The sequence below is a fragment of the Canis lupus genome, chromosome 11 (assembly GCF_048164855.1).
Source record: "Canis lupus baileyi chromosome 11, mCanLup2.hap1, whole genome shotgun sequence".
NCBI classification, from domain to species: Eukaryota; Metazoa; Chordata; class Mammalia; order Carnivora; family Canidae; genus Canis; species Canis lupus.
In genome coordinates, this window is record NC_132848.1 from 63,836,009 (window position 1) to 63,859,380 (window position 23,372).

At 37.3% G+C, this 23,372-nt stretch overlaps 1 protein-coding gene across 7 annotated transcripts in view; it reads left to right on the forward strand.

Annotated features, from left to right (window-relative positions):
* Positions 1-3: 3 nt before the first annotated feature.
* The window catches only part of REL (REL proto-oncogene, NF-kB subunit), a 43,673-nt gene continuing 20,304 nt past the window's right edge, over positions 4-23,372 (forward strand). For 5 of the 7 annotated variants that reach the window (XM_072768479.1, XM_072768480.1, XM_072768478.1 and 2 more), the window contains exons 1-4: positions 4-246; positions 9,935-10,077; positions 10,572-10,720; positions 15,501-15,592. In XM_072768479.1, coding sequence (XP_072624580.1) covers positions 237-246; positions 9,935-10,077; positions 10,572-10,720; positions 15,501-15,592 — 394 coding nt within the window. In that variant the 5' untranslated portion in view covers positions 4-236. Of the gene's footprint in view, positions 247-362; positions 493-4,297; positions 4,452-9,934; positions 10,078-10,571; positions 10,721-15,500; positions 15,593-23,372 lie in introns of those variants that run through there. The other 2 variants (XM_072768477.1, XM_072768476.1) reach the window with 2 other exon arrangements.

Consider the following 23,372-nt stretch of genomic DNA (forward strand, 5'->3'; position numbering starts at 1 on the left):
CCTGGCTCCCGCACGCCGGACGGGCGCAGCCGGCGATCCCGGACGCGAGCGCTCAGGGGGTGGGAGGGTGTGAGCCGCAAAGCCCCGAGGAGGGCGGGAAGGAGGAGGAGGCCCCGGGGGTGGTCAGGGGCACCGGGGGGCCCGCCGGCAGAGTCCCTCGGCCGCCGGACCGACGCGGGCTGCTCGTGCGGCCTCGGGTCTGGACGCTTGGAGCGGGCGGCGCGGCGAGCGGAGCCATGGCCTCGGGTGAGTGTCCGCGGCGCGGGTCCGAGCTTTCGGGGCGGCGGGGGGCGCGGCGGTCTCGGGGCGCGCGGGCGCCCCTGCCCTTGGGTCGCCTCGGCCCGCGCGTCGTCGGCCTCGGGAGGGCGGCCCGGCTTGCGTGCGAGATGCGAGTCCCGGGCGGTGACCCGAGGCCGTTAGGATGCGTCCCGGCGCCCTGATGGTTTAGGGTCAGAGCAGTTACCGGGAACCTCACGCCGGGAGGACCGAGAGGTCACGTATTGCAAAATGGGTTTTTATTTGAATTGCTCAGGCTTTAGGTCTTAGAACAGGAGTGAAGACCTCAGGAGGGAGTGCTCTGCCTTTTCTTCTATTTCTTCTTTTCTTTTCTTTTTCCTTTTCTTTTCTTTTCTTTTTTCTTCTTCTTTCTTTTCTTTCTTTTCAATTTCATCAAGTGCCAGCCGGTGATCGCTGATGTGCTGACAGTGGCACCGAGTGGCACCGAGTGGCTCGGTTAGGAGCCCCCCCCCGGGGGTGCCCTACCTGGTCCTAAAGGTTGTTTCAACCGAGTGGATGATTTCCACTTTAAAGCGGGTACTTTCTGGTTTACGGAGACGTTATCTTTTTTTTTTTTTTTTTTAATTTCTTCGTTGGAAGGCAGGGGAGTGTCCGGGCTTTCAAATAGGAGTTAGCAATGAAAACTTTGCATCACTCAGGTAACAATTTATTTTCCGTTTATAGATAGATGCGTAGATCTCTTGCTTTGGGGGCAGGGGGAGTGGACGACGAGTTTACCCAGAAAAAAAAAAGTTGGAGGGCAGAGGAGGGAGCCTCCTGTTATTGTTATTATTATTATTATTATATGATATGCAGCCGGGGTTTAGATCTGCCTGTAACCTAGAGGGAAGTAAATCCAGCGGGCTCTGCTCGAGGTGGCCTTGGAGAGGATTCTGGCAAGGTTCATGGGGCGGTTTCGAGGCAGGGAGGCCTTACAATAGAGCTCAGCGCTGGGCCAGGAGGCTGAAGGGGGGGGGCTTGTTTATGCTTCCTCCGCGCCCTCCCAAGACCCTGGCTTGGTGACCCTCGGAGGCTGGTGTCTGGAGAAGAGGAAGTAGAAAGCTTTTTTTTTTTTTTTTTTTTTTTAAAAGAAGATTGAGCAGAACAATGCCATTAGCTGCTGCTGCAGGCCGAAAAGGAAATTGGGGTGGTTCACATGACATTTGATTTCGGTTTGTCTGTGGTTTTTATGTGAGAATACAAGTTTAAAATATTTCAACTTTCTCTTTACCCACTTCAGTGACCCCAAACTTTCAGATAATTTTGTCAATTTATCATTTAAAAGCACGTTGAGATGAAGAGGGTGAAGAGGGCAAAGATGATCTGAGATATTTGGCTGATTTATTGGTTGACAGAGATTTTTTTTGTATGAGAGTCAGAGAGAACGGTGAGCATTATAAGTAAAAAAAAAAAGAAAAGAAAAGTCTGACTGCTGGCAAGTTAACCAAACTTCGTTAATATGTGGCACGAGTGTAATACCTGTGATTCTTTTAAAAGAACCATTTACATAGAGGGTAAGGTAAGACCCCCCCCACCCGCCCCCGCCCCCGCCCCCGCCCCCGCCCCCATCATTCAGCGATGTGATACAATTTAAATTTGTTGAATGGCACTGTATTTTGTGCTATTGTGAGGACTGATTTCCTAAATTGAAGGGGAAAGAATTTAAAGGAATGAAAAGTCGTAGGATCATTATCTTTTTTTTTTTCTTTCCTTTTCTGGAGTTGCATTAGAATGGGAGTATTTAATATGACAAGTTATTTAAATTGTAATTCAGTTGTATGAAAACTGCCAAAGAAATTTTAAAAAAGGAGTCTGGGTGTATTGTTTTTAATCACTTGTAAAGGCCTTAGAGAAAAAGACTCATCAGTAAATTATAAATTCTTTTCCTGTTTTGAAACAGTAGTTAAACCGAAAGAGTAATAGGAAAAAAACTTTGCTTAATTAGTTATCGTTGCCTAGCTTAGATTACTTGTAGTAAGGTAGTATTAAAACCTCAAAAAATATTTTTATTGATTACCAGGCACTTAAGACCATTTCTTCTTTTCTTACCGGATGTCATATGTAAATAGGTATGTGTAGCTGAATATGTTATCTGTAGAATGTAAAAGTTAACAGATCAGAGGCTCATTAGCAAAATTATTTAAGTATCATGAGTAACTGGAAATTTAATATATATGTGTGTATATATCATATGTATGTAAGTATGATTCTAAATTTTGTTTAGGTAAATTATCAAATTAATTATTTAGGGTTTCACAGACCGGGGTCTATTAAGCTCTCTTTACTGCCTTTTTTTTTTTTTTTAACACTTTGATTTCTGTCTTTTGACACAATTAATTAGAACAGGTATTGTTAACAAAAATGTTCCCTGTCTCATGTAGGGAATGGGTAGGCAGTCATTACTCTATTATATTTATAATTCTGTATTGTTTAATGTAAGTAAAATTAGCTATTTTATGTCTGAATTAAAGCTCGTCCTTGTGCCAGTACAAAGTGCAAAGTGTTCTTAGGCACACATAGTTCTGTTTACTAATCAGTAGTACTGTCTTTGGTAAAATATGTTTTAAAATTTAGATAGTTGATATTTATTCACAATTTTCTTTAGTATAGATCTGCTTTGTCATATAATAGGAAGTACATGAAGAAATTGTTTTTGTAAACCACACTACTTCCAACTCTGTGGTGTGAATTTCAAGAGAACTTAAGTATTTCTCTTGAGTAAGAGGAAAAAAATCAGTGTAGGTGTGATGGAGCTTAATCTTTAACGATAGAATTGGAAGCAGGAATTGACAACTAAAGCAAATGACTGTTTTCAAGTAGAGACGACACACTATAAACATGAGGGCTTTTTCTGAAATGCCGCACTTGAAAATGTAGGAGACAACAGCTACCTGTATAAAAGAATTAAAGTGATATATGATGGGGTGAAGGGAATGAGTGAGTGAAATGGCTAGGGAGGAATCGTGATGAATCATTATTGGGATCATCTGGGGTGTGTGTAGTGTCTTTCCCAAATACACTATTAGAGGCTCAGAAGAATTTCCTTGTGTTCCGGCCTTGTCTCCTCCGTGTTCTCTGCATATGATTGGGTCTGTAGGCACGTGACCCAAATACTTGCATGGGGGACATACTTACTCTAAAAAAATTTCTTTAATTCATTTTTAAATAGGCATCCTGTAATCTAGCAGTCTTAATCAGAACAGATGAGTTGATACTGTCATTTATTTTTAAGTTGGTTAAATACCTGAGTAATCTGGGACAGATTTTAAAATTATTTCTCTACTTTTTCATCCTGGAAGTTGAAATTTTTTTCAAGATTCCTTCTCCCCCCACCACAACGGAATGTCTAGCAGAATCTTCTGTTTTTTCTTTTTTTTTTTTAATTTTAATTCTTTTTTTTTTTAATTTTTTATTTATTTATGATAGTCACAGAGAGAGAGAGAGAGAGAGAGAGGCAGAGACTCAGGCAGAGGGAGAAGCAGGCTCCATGCACTGGGAGCCCGACGTGGGATTCGATCCGGGGTCTCCAGGATCGCGCCCTGGGCCAAAGGCAGGCGCCAAACCGCTGCGCCACCCAGGGATCCCTAGCAGAATCTTCTGTTGTCAGACTCTTACATCTTTTATTTACCTTACGCTGTGTATATCAAATATTCATCTGAAAATTCCCTAACTTGAATTCTTAAGACTTGAGAGTCAGCCTCAGATATTGGAATAAATGTGGACTTTAGCCCATAACAAACCTGGTTTTATTCTAGTTCTGCCACTCTGTGATTTAAAAATGGGAATAGCTACCACAGCATCTTGTTTTGAGGAACAACAGAGACAATTCATGCCCGTTAATGTTAGTTTTCTTATGTAGTGGAGCTGTTTGGAGCCTCAGACCCCTAGGAAACAGGAGCTACTAGAGATAGTTGGCACTCGTTATTGTTTGGGTATCTAGACATTCTAGAATTCTGTGAAACCTTAAAAACTTATAATAGACTAGAACAGATGCTAGACCAAAAAAAAAAAAAACAGTCTTTCAAGAATATATGTGAATGTCCATTTACTTTTAAACAATTTGAAATGGTTTTCTGTATTTTTTAACTAGTGGAAAAGAATTTGACAGTGATGTTTGGAGACTGTATCTTTTCTTCTTTGTCCACTTAAATGATAGTAAACATTCTGAAAAGAAGGTAAATAAAAAATTTCTTAGTAGATAGGCTATATGTCCTTCTGCCTATTTGATATAACTTTTCCTTCATTTGACTTCTTTTGCACCTTCTGTGTTAGTCTTTTTTCTATCATGTGGTAATAGGCTTAAATTTTCATCGCCCCTTTTAATTAAATGCTATTCTATGTGAGAAAAGGTAACTATAAATTTAATAATTAGGAAGAAATGGAAAAAGTGTGTTTAAGGTAAAGAAGCTTATCACCATGATTCAGTTGGGTTCCTAGGTTTGAGGAACGACAAATAGATCTTATTTTTTCCCCAAAGTGAGTGAAGGTGATACTTAGAAAAGTGTATATTGTTAGCTCTGTTTGCTCCTTTTGCTCTCAGTGTATTCTCCGGTACTTCTGAGAGAGAGATGGATTCTGCAGTGAGTTATTCTCAACTGTGGTTGACACTTTAGTGTATTATCATTTGCTTGCCGTATTGTAAGAAATGTTACTAATGATAATTAAAATAGTAATTTTGCAAACAATTTACCTTTAAAATAGACCAGTGTGATTGAAGGCTATTCCTATCTTCCTGCCTTTTTCCCTTGCTTGTATTTGGCTAAGCTTTTTAGAGTGGGAGAGAAAGAAGAGTTAAAGTCATCAGAATTAAAAAAAAAAAAAAAATCAGATTTTCTCTGGCTGGTTTGTCACCCAGGCCATACTTGTAATGAATTTTTGGATTGGTTTCTCTGGATATGTGCATTGTTTCTGCTTCTTTGTGTTTTAGGGCGATGGTTCTTAGTCAGGAGTGTGTTAGAATTGCTTGGAAGGCTTTTTCAGAAATATGTCGGGGCTTTAAATATTTCTGTATCTATTCAGCAGATCACAGGTGGGATCAGGGCATGTATGTTTTTTGAAAAAGCTTCCAGAGTGATTCTGGTATATACTCTCACTATGAACTCTGTTCCAGAAATTTCATTGGATCTAAATACTCATTATCTTCTTAAACTAAGTTGTATTTATTTTCGGTTATTTGCTGTAATCAGTTCTTGTGACTTTACCTCCAGCCGTTTTTATGCTTTTTTAAAAAAAAAAAATTTGATCCATTGGGATCCCAGCTATCATATTTGCTAATGTCATTCATAATTTCTTTTTCTTATAACTTCATAATTTTGAACTTTATCATCTATAAAAAGGTATAGTAATTCCTGTTCTGTTTTTTTGAAGATTAAAGTTGAGAGGATGTAAAAGTACTTTAAAGCAATGTTATAATTACTGTAATTAACTTTTTACTGAACAATTAATACTGGTTCCCAGCACTAGCCATAAGGTCTTAATTAATGTGTTTATTTCTGACAATTGAGGCTCCATTTTAAAATTTTATTTCAGTGTAATTTTTTAATCTTAAAAACTCAAATAGCTTTTTTTTTTTTTATTTAAGTGCAAATAAAAACAAATATATCTTGCAAACATTTTGGCTGTATTTGAAATGTTATTATGATCTGTATTAGCATTTTACAATATTGTTAAAAATATATGGGTCAATCCCAGCTTTGCATGGTATTGGTTAAAGAAAAAAGCACCGTAATCAACTTGCTTAGAACCACTTTGAAGAAATTTCAGTACTTTTCAAAACTGTAGAGATTTGAGATAATCTTAGTTAAGAGTACATACTTTCTCTACACTTCCCTGATTTACATTTTACGTTCCTCCACTCTGTACAAGACAAGTGTTCAGCACTCTTATCTTCGGGAAGATTGGCACTTTAAAACACAGTGCTGAGAGAGGAAGTAACTGGTACATTGTACTGATGCAGGATATAAATGATTTATAGCTGGGAAGTATTTTTAAATCATAAATACAGATAAATTAGACTATAAGTAGGGATGAAGATTGGAAAAGTGTAAAGCACTTTTTTTTCTATAGTAGTGGGCCCTAGTAAGGAAAATCAGGATTGATCATTAATACAATACTTTAATGCTTGTATAACTTACATAAACAAAAAGATTTTTAGATTTTCAGTTATTTACCCCCAAGACATTTACAGATATTTACTGCAAGGCACTGATAAATCCTAATTCCTGCCTTCAAAGTAGTTTGAAAAGAAAACAAATAGCTTTTTTAAAGAAGAAATGAAACAGTGAGTCTTCCCTAAATTATAGTGATTTGGAATAATTGACATAAACAAAATACTATGATAATTTAGAGGAGGGGGAGAGTATTTCCATTTGGGGGAATGTGAAACATTACAAGAAAATATCACTTGGTTGATAATGAGACTTTTTACCAGTAAAGAGCTGTACAATAGGAAGAATAGATTTCAAAGGTTTTTAAGTACTAGGTGCTATATAGTAACTAATATTTGTCATTTTTATAACTTTACATCTTTAAAAATTGTTTTATCTTTCAGCAACTGCTTTTCTGTTCTCTTATCTATAGACCTTTTTCACAAACACTTTGTAGTTTAAGGAGGGATTGTGTAGCCAATGAAATATTTGAAAAATCACTATGAGTCTGTACTTTTATTCACTCTTCCCCCCAAAGTTAGCCACTTACCCTTAATGATGTAATTCTCTATCAACTTCCCACGAAGACTTTAAATAAGTAATGGGCAGGGATTTATTTGACCTTTAGTTCAACCACATAAATTATTTATTACTTTAAAAATGCTGTTGAGTGTTTCGAACTATTGAGAAGAAAATTTCTTTTAAATACGCCTGCAACGATATATAAGGATGTGAAATATTCGAATTCACACTGAAATGTGAATTTGAGTTATTCAAAATATACAAGGATATAAATATGTTATATCGAAACACTCGTGCGCCTTACATATTTCGGTAAAATTGAATTAAGTATTGTGAACGTCATAAGGTGAAAGTCAGTTTTCCCTGACTCTCTGTCTTTTGTATAAACAAATAGGTAGTAAAATCAAACAGAAGGAGTCTGAACCAAACAGAATAAAATTAAAGGTAGCAGTAACTTGACTCAGTAACCCAAAGTAGGAACTGTGGAGCCTCAGTGATTCTTTACTTGCTCCTAACCCTAATGTTCAGTCTGTCACCAGGAACTGCCAATTTTATTTAAATAATCCTTCATTCCTGTTATCACACTATATGTCGGACATGCCCTCATCATTGCCCACAGGACTGTATGTAACAGCCTCTAAACCCATCATCATACTTCCTCCTTTCTTTTCCATCTGTCCACTGCCACTAGAATTCTTATTCTAAAATGTCAGTCTAATTGTATGATTCCCCTACGTGAAACCATTCATTGACTCTTAGTCACTCATGGAATGAAATCCAGATCCCTAATGTACTCTGTACAGATTTGTAGATATGTACTCTGGCTTTGGGTTCTAAGGGAGAAGTGTACTCCACTCGCACTGTGGCTTCATTGGTCATTTAAACTCTCCCTCTTCTGTGCTGCCACATCTTTGGACGCACTGTTCCCTTTCCTTAGAATTCCCTCTTCTCTTCTGCATCTTTTTGCTTCATTGACTCTTTTTCCTTTGATACAGGCATGCCTGACTCTTTTGCTCTATCATTTATGCACAATTTTGTTAGCATAAACAAAATTTTGTTCTGTTGGACTCTTCTGTATTCTAATAATTTATGTTGTGTGCCTGTAACATTCTTGCAAGTACCAGTTGTTGTTAAACCTTCGTGGTATCGCTTTAAATTTTCAAGAAAGCATCTGAAATAATAAGACAACATTTACTGAGTTCCTAATAGGCATGATACTTGATAAGAACTGAACACACACTACCTCGAATCCTCACAACAGCCCCTATGTAGTAGGTGCTGTTATTATTATTCCCATTTTTTCGAATAGGAGACTTAGAAGGTAACATTTCCAGGCTCCTCATTATTAAGATATGGCTAAGTAGGACTCAAAAGTCCCCTTCCTCACACGGTACCAATAAGACCCATTGTGTTAGACTTTCTAAAGATTTGCTTGCATTCTAAGACAGGATAAGTCTTTAGTCAAAGAAATGGATTATCTAATTGTGGGAATTTAGAAATCACTAAAGCAATGGAGGGAAGGAAATGGTGGTTGTTTTTTTTTTTTAATGGGAGACATCTTCACACCCCTTAAAGACAGGTTGCCAAGTACGCTACTTGAAAGCACCCTTGAATGTCTTCACTGAACTCGTGATTTCAACAGTATGGATAATAAGGGGTAAAGATGCATGTACTTTAGACCACTTCATTGACATATAAATAATATATAATAAATTGCACATGTTTAAAGTTTGCAATTTTATAACTTTTGACATATGAATGCAACCTTAAAATAAATCATCATCACAATCAAGATAATTAACATATCCACCATCCCCTGAGTTTCCCCATCCATTCCACACCCCTGTTCTTAGGCAATCAGTGATCTGCTTTTTTTGATTATAGATTAGTTTACGTATTCTAGAGTTTTATATAAATGGAATCCTTACGAGATGTGCTCTTTTTGGTCTAGCTTCTTTCAATCAGCATAACTTTTTTTAAATTGGAGTATAGGGACACCTGGGTGGCTCAGCGGTTGGGCATCTGCCTTCAGCTCAGGGTGTGATCCTGGAATGCCTGGATCAAGTCCTATATCAGGCTCCCTACATGGAGCCCACTTCTCCCTCTTTTTATTTTTTTATTTTTTTTTCCGCTTCTCCCTCTGCCTGTGTCTCTGCCTCTCTGTCTCTGTCTCTCATGAATAAATAAATAAAAATTTTTTTAAAAAAGATTAAAAATAAATTGGAGTATAGTTGACACAATGTTACATTAATTTCAGGTGTATAACATATAGGATTCATCCATGTTGTATAGATCAGTTCATTCTAAAGTTGCATATTTGGAATTACATTTGCCATTAGAAAGTAAATAATTTCTTTTCCTCTGTTGTGTCTTCTGCTTTAGTAAAGATTTAGATGGAACTGATTGAAAATTCTGTTGAGCTTAAAATGAAGACTTCTGAAACTTGTTTTGATGTACTATTTATCAATCCTTTAAGATTCCAGTGGAGATACAAAAAAAATATCCTTCTGCAAGGATTTAAATGCATTTTCATTTTCAATTAGCAGTCTTTTAGTCCACTATTAAAAGTTTAATGTAAAATCAAGTAGATCAACTCACTTTTGGAGTAGGATATTGTACTTCTTAAGACTATCTTCTTGACCCTTCTGGGGGAATCTTGAGGGAAATCCTTTTACTTGGTCTGATGTAAGAAGTGGGTATCTCAGAACTTCACACTGGCATTAGCTATGGATATTAAATGATAAAGTGCTAACCAATAAATATGATTTGAGTGATTTGTGTTAACACTGTACAGGAGCTCAATATGAATGGGAGAAGAAGTGCCTTTACCACTCAATCTTGGGTAATTACATTTCAACCTTATTACTTAATATTGGGAGGGAAAATTTTTTAGTCTGCTATTTTGCAAAAAAAGAAACAAAAAACAAAAATGGTTACATCCATTATTACTGCTATCCTAATCTCTTCCTCACCCTTTCTTAAATTTTCAGGTGGGTATAACCCATGTATAGAGATAATTGAACAGCCCAGGCAGAGGGGCATGCGTTTTAGATACAAGTGTGAAGGGCGATCAGCAGGGAGCATTCCAGGGGAGCACAGCACAGACAACAACCGAACATACCCATCTATCCAGGTAATAGACCGTTCTCCTGTTTGTATGTAACTCTTGCTTAATATTTTATCTATAGCAATTACACTAAAGGTTCAGTTTCTTCAGTGTGCTGTCATTTCCACTTAAATATATACTGGCTTAAATATATACTGTCAAGGGATATTTATGGTATGACAGTGAATATAAGAGCATGGCATTCAGTGGCCCAACATCCAAGTATTTTCTCATGCTCCATGATAATATTTTGGTATAACATTTTAAAAGGAAAATAAGCAGAATCAAATGATATATGATCACTTGAAATTAGTGCAGAAAATAATATGCCAAAGAACTGTGAAGTAAATTCTTCCCTTCTGGTATTCTCTGGAAAATTTCATCCAAACTGCATTTGCTAGTCAGTTGGACTTTATTTATCTAGTGCTAACCACGTGATATAAATTGAACCCCATTTGGTAGGTCAGTTCTTAAAATGAGATCAAGTTATGGATCATATATTTAATTTCCCCCTTTTTCAGATTATGAACTATTACGGAAAGGGAAAAGTGAGAATTACATTAGTAACAAAGAACGACCCATATAAACCTCATCCTCATGATTTAGTAGGAAAAGACTGCAGAGATGGCTACTATGAAGCAGAATTTGGACAAGAACGCAGACCCTTGTTGTAAGTACATAGTCACAGGCATCTTGAGGAATAAGATAAGCAGAGGATGCTCCATTTCCTTTCATGTACATCTGATAAAGTAATTTCTCATTCTTCTATTTACTGTTTTGTACATCTAAATTTGCTTACCATTCGCAGTAGAACTACCCTTTTATTCTTTATTAGTAGACACAGCCCATGGTGGTAGCAGGAATACTTATTTATTGCTACTAAAGGTAAACATAAACTTACTTTATGCTGTGATTTTTTTCTTAGTTTGAACAATCTCTGAAAAGTTTTCTTTCATATATTTTTACTGTGTCCTTTCATTAATAGTTAAAAATTACCAGATATGAGAAAACCAACTGGAAAACTGGAATTATTATTTAGAAAAAGACAGGTTATAAAGGTTACATAAGATGGTAGTTCTAAGATAAGAAAAATGATATAACACTTTGGTGTTGGTGAGGGTGCCAGAAGATGGGTCCATTCATCATGTTGGTGATAGTATAAATTAAATCCTTCTGGTAGGCGCTTTAAAAACTACATAGGAAAAGCCGGAAAAGTATGAATGTCTGTTGAACCAGCAATTCTACTTCTAGGAAATTATCTTCAGGAAACAATTAAGCATGTTCAGATATTCTGCTATAGTCATGTTCGTTGCAGCTCTGTTTATAATGGCAAAAAGTTAGAAGTGTTCAGGATAATAAACAAGGGATCAGTTAGATAAACTGGCACATCCGTGCAGTGTAGCCTTAAAAATAACATTGCAAATATCGCTTTGTGTAAAAAGATAATCACACTATGTTGATAAATAGGTTTTAAAACAATATGTGATAAAAAAAATCTTAAAAAAATAGGTGTATACCTATGCTTGGTAGTATATACACTAAGGTATTAATAGTAGTTGTCTTTTCGTGGTTAAGACTGTGGGGTTTTATGTTTTTTTTTAACTTGTGTTTATTCTATGATTCAGTTTTTATAATGAACATGTATTGCCTTTGGAAAAAACTGAACCTAATTACAACAAGGAAAATGTTAGTAGCCTTCTTATATATTAATAGTAACTATCTAGAAAATATACTTTAAAAATATTTTTCTTGCAATAGCAACACAAAACATAGATACCTAATAATACACATATGGCAAGAAATATTTCCTATTCATATCATTTGACCTCCCAACACCATTTTACATCGTAGACCATTCCTTTCTTGGAACCTTCTTATTTCTTGATTTATGTGAGAACAGACTCTTGTGTTTCATTTCCTACTTTTCTAGCTATTCTTTCTCAATCTTAGTTACAGATAATTAAGTTCTTAATTATGTCCAATAATGCCCTTTATGGTTGTCCTGATTCTCTGCCCAGTCCAGGATCCTGTTAAGGATCACACACTGTATTTACTTGTTATGTTTTTTTAGTTGTCATGATTAATAAAGTCTCCTTTAATTTAGAAGAGTTTTGCAGCCTTTTTTGGTCTTTCATGACCATTAACTTTTTTTTTTTTTTTGGTGACCATTAGCATTTTTGAAGAGTCTGGGCTACCTGCTTGAAGATTATTGTTCAATGTGGATTAGTCTGAATGGTTGCTCATTTATATTGATGTTGCTCTGAGTAACATGAGTAGTATTTTCATGTTAACATGAAACATTTTGGTTGAGAAGGCTACAGAGGTGGTATAATGTTATTCTTAAGATATCCCTCAGGAGACATGGGATATTAGTGTTTTCCATTGGTGGTATTAATTGACATTCTCTTGTAAAAAAAAAAAAAAAAAACTTTTCCTTTTCCTTTTCCCCGCTAAAAAATAAATACCACTGCAGACCCATGGAATCTTATATTCAGTGTACTGTAGTCCATTACTGGCATTATTATTTTGATGTTCAGATTGACCAATGCAAGCTCCTTCAGCCTGTTTCCTGTATCTTTTTGACATGTTTCCATCTTTCTTCGAGTACTTCTTTACTTTCTGACACAGCAAGATGTTCAAGACTTACTTGTACTTTTCTTGCTCCAGCTTTGAAATCCGTTTTTTTCTGAGGAGCCCTGGTTCCTTTCAGTGGAGAATGGTATTTGGTCTGATTGTCTTTTTAACATATTCTCTTAAATACATCAACAGCACCTCAAATAGAATATGCCCCAAATCCTGATTTTACCGTGATCATACTTCTTTCTTCTCAATGGGTCTTCCACTGTGCCTTATCTCAGTCATTGCTATAAAAGCTCCCAGACATGGGTATCATCCTTGATACTCCCCATGCAGGCACGCACATTGAATGCATTAACAGGTACCTCCTAAATAGTTCTTTTTTTTTTTAATTTTTTTAAATTTTTATTTATTTATTTATGATAGTCACAGAGAGAGAGAGAGAGAGAGAGAGAGAGAGGCAGAGACATAGGCAGAGGGAGAAGCAGGCTCCATGCACCGGGAGCCTGATGTGGGATTCGATCCCGGGTCTCCAGGATCGCGCCCTGGGCCAAAGGCAGGCGCCAAACCGCTGCGCCACCCAGGGATCCCCCCTCCTAAATAGTTCTTGAATCTCTGCACTTCTCTCGGTGATCTCTGTCATCACCACGCTACCTGTAGTGGATATGTAGGCTGCCAGGATAGCCTCCTGACTGATCTTGCATCAACTCTTTTTGTACCTCTTCCCTCCAGATCTGCTCTCTACTTTATCCAAGATCTAATTTATTTATTAAAATAATAAATTTAAACATTTATTCAGAGTGATCTTTTCAAATACAAATCTGATTGTCATATTCCAATTTAAAACATTTCAATGGCTTTATGTGGCTCTTGGAATAAGGGCAGTATTCCTTATTGGCCTATAAAGTCCTCAGGGTCTGCTTGTATTTCTAGCCTTCTGCTATCCTGTGCGCCCCTTGAAAACTCTGCTGCAGTCACAGAGACCTTCCTTTAGTTCCCTGTGCTCACAGCACTCTTTTGTAAAAGCCTTTGCTTGTTCTGTTCCTTCTGCCCGAAATCTCTTTCCTCTCTTCTTCCCCTAGTTCATTTCTGTTTATATTAAGTACCACTTCGCACAGTAAGCCTCTCTGTCCTTCCCGAATGGATCAGCTCTCTCCCATCACAGGCTCCCATGACATAATGTATATATCTCCTTTATAAAACTTGTCATGGTTTCAGTTTAGCATTTTTTGCCTGTGATTATTTAATAGTGATCAATTTGCCTCACTAGACCAGAGGTCAGTAAACCTTCTCTGTAAAGAGCCAGATAGTAAATATTGTAGGCTTTGCAGGCCATGTGGTCTCTGTTGCATCTGCTTAATTCTGTTGTAGCACAAAAGCATGCACAGACAATATATAAACATATCAGCCTGTGTTCCAAAAAATTTTTATTTAAAAAAATAGGTGGTGGGCCGGGTATGGTCCGTGGGTGATAGTTTGTGAACCCCTGTGTAAGCTCCACAAGGGGAGGGATCGTATGTCTCTGTTACTTTCTAGAGTTTTTGGTACAGAGTAGGAATTCCAAAACTTGTTCAATAACTGTGAATGAATGAATGAATGAATGAATGATTGATTCAGAGAATCTTTATGATCCTTGGTTTCCTCATGGCAGAGTTTCAAAAATCCTTACCACTTCTCATATTCTGTGAATAGCAGTCAAATACCATTTTTCAGATGAAACAAAATTAAGTAGTATATAAATATATTAAACAATTCTTTAAAATTTTTTGTCAAAGAAAAGGTGAGAGCCAAGCTATGAACCCTTCAAAGAAGCAGAGTACTTTTGAGGAAGAGGATTATGGTTTCAGCGTTTTGAGAAAGGATTATGAATTCAAGATCTATTTTTTAATTATTGGAGACAGAGGAAGGAAATGTCAAAGATGTTTTAAGTGATAACAAAATCACAAATGTGGTGAAGGTGAAGAGCGTAGACAGAAGGCACCATGAGCATGGAGAGGAGCAAACAAGGCAGGCAGCCTCCTGGAGCAAAGGGCCATGTGAAGCTTGAACAGATAGTAATGTTATTATAACCAAGTTTTGCTTCCTTATTCACACCCACCTAACTTTAATGATGTCATGGTTTTTCCATGTGGGAACAAGTATGACTGGTGGTGGTAGGGGAGTTCCCCCCACCATCATCTGTGCTACTAATATGCAAATTAGTGATATTTGTAGCTATTGAGAAGTTTTCCATAAATGACATTTTGAAACTTTTGTTTAATATTATTGTTCATATTAAATATTTTTCTAATTTGAAAGAAAACATTTCAGTGCTTTCTTATGAATGATTATTATAACTTCATGTACTATCACTAAAACACTCCTTTGCTACTGGTAATGAAGTCAGGGCTCAGAAATCAAATGTCTGTGGAATGAATCAGGTATGGGAGGACTAGCAGGCCCCGTAGCGAATTGGAGATCCCAGCATAAATGCGATTATGGGTGCTCGGCTCCAACGAGGTGTTCCTGTGGAAGGCTATTGTTGCCAGCCTGTTAGAACATTCAGGAGAAACCGGAATTCTAGATGTTTATGTCCAGTTACTGGATTCTTAAATGTTAGTAGTGTGTGCATGTTTGTTTGTTTGTTTTTTAATACAGGCAACATTTATGGGCTCAGAAAAATATACCTGTGGTCGTCTTTTTACTCTTTTTTGTTTGGGAAGTCAGTTTTAGCTTTTGGTATCACCTTCCTGTTACTTTTCATCTATTTTGGTGTATTTGACATAGGTATAGGATGTACATTTGACTTTGGCAGTATTCTTTGCTAAAACTTCATTTATATGTCTTTGTGTTTAACTGTAATGCAATTTGAAAGTTCTGTTTTTTCCTTCTAGTTTTCAAAATTTGGGTATTCGTTGTGTAAAGAAAAAAGAAGTAAAAGAAGCTATTATTTCAAGAATAAGAGCAGGAATCAATCCTTTCAATGGTAAGTATGTTTGATAGAATTATTTCTATTACTTGAATATTGACCTATCTGTGCAAGTGAATTGTTTGTGTCTTGAACCTGTGCTTTAAAAGCTATATTAAGTTTTGTTGATGGATACCTGTATCTGAGGAATGAAGATTTAAAATCTTTCATAGCGTTGGGGAAAAAATTATCTGACAGACAAGGCTTTCTGGTATCTGTGGAGAGTGCTGTTGTTTTCTATAAGAAAACCTTGTCACAAATGTTCTGATTTCTTTTAGAATGTAGCCTTCCATTTGCCACTCCAGCAGACAGTATACATTACCTTTTCTGAACGTTGAACTGGCACTGTGGTTATTTAAATCAAGGGCATACTCAACAGTGAAATTAAAATTAATCCCAGTGTGGAAGAAGATGTATAGAAATAGTAGAAGTGATACAGAATATTTTCATAGTGTATTTGTGTATAAGGCTAGCTATTTACTAGTTAGTGGGTTTTGTCAGGGATTGTGCAATCTGGTGTTGCGCCTAGCAACTGTAAACACCTCTGTTGTTTGAATAGATGGATGACTGCACCAAGCTGAATGCAGGCATCCTACACTACAGTAGTCTCCACTGTAAAGTCTTCTGCAGCTACTTAAATAGGCATAATTAGGAACTAAATGACTAACATTTTCGAAGAATAGATTTCTCTGTCATATTTAAGACATCCTTATATTGTTGGTTTGTGTTTTTCCTGGATGTATAAAAATAATTTAAGGGAGGGGCGCCTGGGTGGCTCAGTCAGGGAAGCATCTTGCCTTCGGCTCAGGTCATTATCCTGGGGTCCTGGGATTGAGCCCCATGTCAGCTCCCTGCTCATCAGGGAGCTTGGTTCTCCTCCTCCCTCTCCCTCTGCTGCTTCCCCTGTTTGTGCACCCTCTCCCTCTCTCTCCCTTTCTGTCAAATAAATCTTTTTTTTTTTTTAATAAGGGATAGGAAGATAATTTGAGGAATATGTTCATAGCCAAATGCTGTGTTTTTATGAACTGTAAGGTCTGCATCTCTTCTCCCTAGGTCTTTATTTTTTTATAATATTTAGTGTAATGCTCTAAACAAACGTCCCCTTCCCCTTCAGTCTTCCTTATCAGAGCAGATGACTGTTTTTTGGTGTATGTTTCTCCAGAATTTTCTTTATACATGTATAGCTGTCTCCCTGGTTTAGGAATTTATCTCATAGTTTTTATGGTGCAGATTACTGTAGTATAGGATGCCAGCATTTAGCTTGGTGTAGTCACTCATCTATTCAAACAATACAGAGTGCTTACAGTTGCCATCCCCAGCAAAATCCACTACACAGTAAATACACAGCTTATACACATATGCATATATTATTTTGATAAAAAGAATCATGGGTATATTACTGCTGCATCTTTCTCTCCACTTAGGAAAAGATCTTAAACATCTTGCTATGTTAGTACTTATAAATAGTCTATTTTACTTTTTAACAGAGTACTGTATTTTTGGATAGACCATAATTTATTTATCTAGCCATCTGTTAATGAACATTTAGGTTATTTTCATTTTGTTAAAAAAAAACCTCCATTGAACATATATACACTGAGTTCTTGTGTGATTATTTCCTTAGGATATATTTTTCTTTTTTTTTTTTTTTTTGAGTTTTTTTTTTTTTTTTTAAGTACTTTCTATACCCAGCATGGGGCTCGAACTCACAACACTGAGATCAAGTCACATGCTCTTCTGAGCCAGTCAGATGCCCCTAGGATAAATTTAAAAGTGGAAAATTTCTGGGTCAAGAATATGCTCATTTTCATTGCTGAAGTAAAAACTCAATCTTATAGAGTCCATCTAAGTCTAGATGCAGTATAAAACAGGGATAATGTAGTATAAAAAAGTAGATTATATAGGTTACTGTTTATTAAGAAATTTTTGTATGTCAAGGAGTAAATGTTAAGTGCTTTATGTATGCTATTTAAACCTCAAAATTTTAAAAAAAATTTAACCTGGTGGGGAGTGGGTAGTCCAGTCGTCCAGACATCTGCCTTCGGCTCAGGTCCTGGGATCGAGTGCTATGTTGGGCTCCCTGCTCAGCGAGGAGCCTGCTTCTCCCTCTACCCCTGCTCTTGCTCTCTCCCACTATTGTTCTCTCTCTCAAATAAATTTTAAAAATTTAAAAAAATATATATTTTATTTATTTATTTATTTATGATAGTCACACACACAGAGAGAGAGAGAGAGAGAGAGAGAGAGGCAGAGACATAGGCAGAGGGAGAAGCAGGCTCCATGCCGGGAGCCCGACGTGGGATTCGATCCCGGGTCTCTAGAATCGTGCCCTGGGCTAAAGGCAGGTGCTAAACTGCTGCACCACCCAGGGATCCCAAATAAAATATATTTTTAAAAAAGTTTTAAGTAATCATTCTTGCCCCTCAATATGGAGCTTGAACTCACAATCCTGAGATGAAGAGTTGCACGCTCTTCTGACTGAGCCAGTCAGGTGCCCCTTATCTCATTTAATTTTTATAATAACCTATGAGGTAGGGACTATTATTATGTCCATTTTGAAAATAAATTAAGGCATGGAAAAGTTAAGTAATTTTCTCAAGGTCAGAGAGCTGTTAAGTGGGGGTGCTGGGATTTAAACACAGGTAGCCTGGCTACCAGGCTCATGATTTTATCTGTCCTGAGGTGCCTAGGTGGATTTAGATTTGGGGAAGGGAGCAATCCTGGCAGTTGAGCCTTCACAGTATTTGTGGTTTGATGGTGGTTTAGTTTTTTGTAACATCCTTTTCTTCCCCACAGCCCTTTTTGCTCTCACTAATATAAGGATTTATCTCACAATTTGAGTTGTAGGAATCCACCCACCCCCACTCCTGTTAGAGTAATCTTTTTAGAATAGCACTTTTAGCATATCATTCAGATTAAGAAGTTGGAATGACTCCTTTAAAAGTTTAAAAACTAAATGGTCCTAAATTAAAAGTCTTTCACATGTAACTCCCAACGTATTTTTCCTGCCTTCTCTTCCACTGGTCCTCTTCACCCTTCACTCTTGTTCACCCTACCCTCACTGTCTCAGTCCATTGTCTTCCATTTTCCATAGGAATGTAAGCTTACATCATTCGTAGCTTGTAGCCTGGACTACTGTTGTTAGCACCTAAACTTGGGGTCCTGCCTCTATTCTTTATCATCTTTTAAGCACTTTATATGCTGCATGCAAAAATAGCCTGCTAAAACCAGTAGGAATTACTTCAGAATGCTGCTTATCATCCTTCAGTGGCTCTAAATAATTTTCAGCAGTGGTTCTCAATTTGAATATACATAAGAAATCCTTCTTACTTAAAAAAGGTACATTTCAGTTCACATTCCAACCAGTTTGCTGGGTCTGGCAAGGGATCTGGGACTGTGTTGGTTTTTTGTTTTTTTAAAGATTGATTGATTGATTTTTTTAAAGATTTTGTTTTTTTATTCATAGAGACAGAGAGAGAGAGAGGCAGAGACACAGGTAGAGGGAGAAGCAGGCTCCATACAGGAAGCCTGACCGTGGGACTCAATCCCAGGTCTCCAGAATCACACCCCAGGCTGTAGGCGGTGCTAAACCGCTGTGCCACCGGGGCTGCCCTAAAGATTTATTTATTTGAGGGAGAGAGAGCACATGCATGCATGCACTCATGAGCCAGAGGGGGAACAGCAGAGGGAGAGGGAGAAGCAGGCTCCCCACTGAGCAGGGAGCTCAACACTGGACTCCCATCTCAGCACCCCGGGGCCATGACCTAATACCAACAGACTCTTAATCGACTGAGCCACCTAGGCGCCCCTGGGATTGTGATTTAAGAAACCTCTAGCTCTGTGTTTCTTGACTTATTTCACTGTGACTCACAGAAGAAACAGATCTTATTCTTCTACTCAATACATACATAAGCATACATACATACGTATAAACATTAATCTTACTACATGCAATAATATATTATATTCCATACCTTGCACTCCATTTCTTCCTTCCTTTCTCTGTCTTCTTTTTTTTTTTTTTTTTAAGAACTTGCTTATTGAACCCATGAAATTAGTTTTATGGCTGACCAGTAAGTCCCAGACTCTTACCACATGAAATATGTTCTCTATGCTATTCCATTCCTTTCCATTCCATTTGTTTCTTTCTCTTTTTAAGGAAAATGTTTATCCACATGCACCTCTGTTTATAGCAGCATTATTTACAATAGCCAAGATATGGAGGCAGCCCAAGTGTCCATCAGCTGATGAGTAGATAAGAAAGATGTGGTATATATATATATAATAAAATATTATTCAGCCATAAAATGAATGAAATCTTGCCATTTGCAATGACATGGATGTAGCCAGAGAGTATTAGTAAGTGAAATAAGTCAGTCAGAGAAACACAACACGATTTTACTCAGATGTGGAATGTAGAAAACAAATGAGCAAAGGGAAAGAAAGACAAACTAAGAAACAGACTCCTAACTCTAGAGAACCAAGATGGTTACCAGAAGGGATGTGGGTAGGGGGATGGGTGAAATAGATGATAGGGAATAAGGTGTGCACTTGTGATGAGCACTGGGGTGGTATATAAAAGTGTTGAATCACTATATTGTACACCTGGAACTAATATAGCACTGTATAGTAACTAACTAGAATAAAATTTTTTTTAAAAATGCTTATCCAACCACCAAATTAATTTTATGACCAGTGTGGGTCCCAAACTACAACTTGAAAATCTCTACCCCAGATGATTCTGATGCAGCTTTGAGCAACTCTGATCTACTTGGTAGATTCAACTTCTCAATCATGGTACTCAAAGCCCTTCATGATCCAGTCCTTGCTTTCCATCCCAGCTTCACCTCTAGCTTGTATGCTCTGCCTCAACTTCCTGTCCCTCCTTCCCCTAATACTGAGTGCACACATATGTGCTTTGTTTTTGCCATCTGAACTGTTTTGCCGTGTTAGAAGAGCCACATTCTTTTCTTTCTTGCTACTTTGCCTTTATATACGCAACTCTCTATCATGGAGTAGTATGATCTACCTGGTGAATTTTTCCTGCTCAGCCTTCAAATTTAAGGGTCACATCTTTTTTTTTTAATGTTTTTTTTTCTTTAATCTTTATTTATTTTAATCTACGATAGTCACACACAGAGAGAGAGGCAGAGACACAGGCAGAGGGAGAAGCAGGCTCCATGCACCGGGAGCCCGACGTGGGATTCGATCCCGGGGCTCCAGGATCGCGCCCTGGGCCAAAGGCAGGCGCCAAACCGCTGCGCCACCCAGGGATCCCAAGGGTCACATCTTTGAAGCTTTCTGTGACCTTTCCAGATAGAGTAAAGTATCCTGTTTTCCCAAAATGTTGTACATTTTTTTAAAGATTTTATTTATTCATGATAGAGAGAGAGAGAGAGAGAGAGAGAGAGAGGCAGAGACATAGAGGGAGAAGCAGGCTCCCCGCAGGGAGCCTGATGGGGGACCTGATCCTTGAACTCCGGAATCCCACCCTGAGCCAAAGACAGAGGCTCACCTGCTGAGCCACCCAGGCGTCCGTGTTGTACATATTTCTAATACGATTTGCTATAGTTTGTTTGCATGTTACTCCTGCACTGAGTCCTGAGGCTCTGAAGAACTGGCTTCGTTGTATCTCTAACACATAGCCTGCCTAGTGTCTAGCACATGGTAGAGGCTTAATTAAAATCTAGAAAGGGTAAATGAACAAAGGAATAAGTGAACATGCTTTGTTTATACTTGTCTATCAAAAATGTTCAAGTTGTTTTCCTTACCTGAAGTACCGTGAAAGCCTTTTCAGCTCTCTTGAGCCCAAGGTGATATCCTCCTAATTATCCATTCACTCAGCAATTAGTCATGAAAAGCTTTATGACATCTGTTGGATCATTTAATTCTTAGTGGTTGTCTCCTGAGATGAATTTCATGCTCATTGTGGACAGGATCTATGATGGAACTGGGTTATATTTAACTTTGGTACCTAAACAGTATATTTATATTACTGTTAAAATAAATATCTTCACAACCAAGTACCTTAAGGTAAAACCTGCATACCTTCTGTGTCGTAGGTTACACATCTTAGCTACTTATACATTCATTTCTTCAACAGGTTTTTACCTCATTCAATCTTTATAGTCCTATGTTGTTCTAGGTGCTTGGGATAGGTTAGTGAACAAAACAGAAACGTCTGCCTTCAAGAAACTTACATTTCTGTGAAGAAAGACCAACAGTTAACAAAATTATTAGATAAGTGTATTATGTAATTTATTAGACAATGAAAAGTGCAGAGGAGGAAAAATCCACAGTGTAAAGAGTCAGGAATTTGTAGTTAGTTGTTAGGGAGAACAGGTTATAAATGTAAATAGATAGTTAGAGTAGGCCTCATTCTGTATTCTGATGTAGTTTTCATAGTAGAAATAATGATGATTATATACTTTTATTTTCCTCGAATATTGAAATGAAACTTAAAAAGTATATTTCTAATACTAAGCAAAGCAAAATCTAACCCCCCTGAAAAAACTCAAAACACTAAAAACTAATTTAAATAACCTGAATTCAGAGGTAGAATTATTCATTCTTTGGTTGTTTATTTTATTTTTGAGATCTACAAGTTAAAATTCTACCACTTAGAAATTTGTCAGAGCTGCATTGATCTTTTTTCATAGCTGTATCCCTTCACATTGGAAAATTCTGTCTGTAAGAGGCCAGCTGACTTTGTTTTTGTGATATATATTTATAGTATATAGAAACAGAGTTTCTAAGTTCTCCTGGGTCTAAAAACAACAATAACAACAACAACAGAATTGGAAAGGTTTAGCAGAGGGATCCCTGGGTGGCGCAGCAGTTTAGCGCCTGCCTTTGGCCCAGGGCGCGATCCTGGAGACCTGGGATCGAATCCCATGTCGGGCTCCCGGTGCATGGAGCCTGCTTCTCCCTCTGCCTATGTCTCTGCCTCCCTCTCTCTCTCTCTCTCTCTCTCTCTCTCTCTCTCTGTGTGACTATCATAAAAAAATAAAAATAAAAAAAAAAAAAAGGAAAGGTTTAGCAGAATAGTATCTACAAATTCTGGTCCATGGACTGATGCTATTTCATTGTGAGTCTTTTCTAGAAATCAGGTGTATCATGTAAAATACAAAGACTACTAAAAACTATTTTTACGGGGATCCCTGGGTGGCTCAGCGGTTTAGCGCCTGCCTCTGGCCCAGGGCATGATCTTGGAGTCCCGGGATCAAGTCCCACATTAGGCTTTCTGCATGGAGCCTGCTTCTCCCTCTGCCTGTGTCTCTGCCTCTCTCTCTGTGTCTCTCATAAATAAATAAATAAAATCTTAAAAAAAAAAAAAACTATTTTTACTTTGTGTGGGATTATTTGTGTAGTACGTCAACCAGTATGTTATTATAAGGCCATTTCTTATCTTTCTTGCTATTAGTGCTTTAAAACAGGAACTACCTCTTGCAAATAGGGATATATAGCAATCAAGTAGTATTAAACTTGAGGCTTCATGTAAAAATATTTTTCAAATTATCTTAAGATGTGGTAAAATCTAAAGGAGTAAGGAATTTAAAGAAGGGCTTCAGTATCAAGTTTTAATAGTGTCTACTTACCTGGAATAAAAGAATAACAGACTTTATTAGAGGACTTTTACTACAAAAGCTGAAAAAATTTTCAGTTATTTATCATTTTCTAGCTATGTATTTAATAACATTTCAGGAATTCTAATATTCACTGATTAAGATCTATCGGATTTTGACAAAGAATTTGTACTTCAGTTTTATTAGGTATTTTATTATTTTTCAATATACAG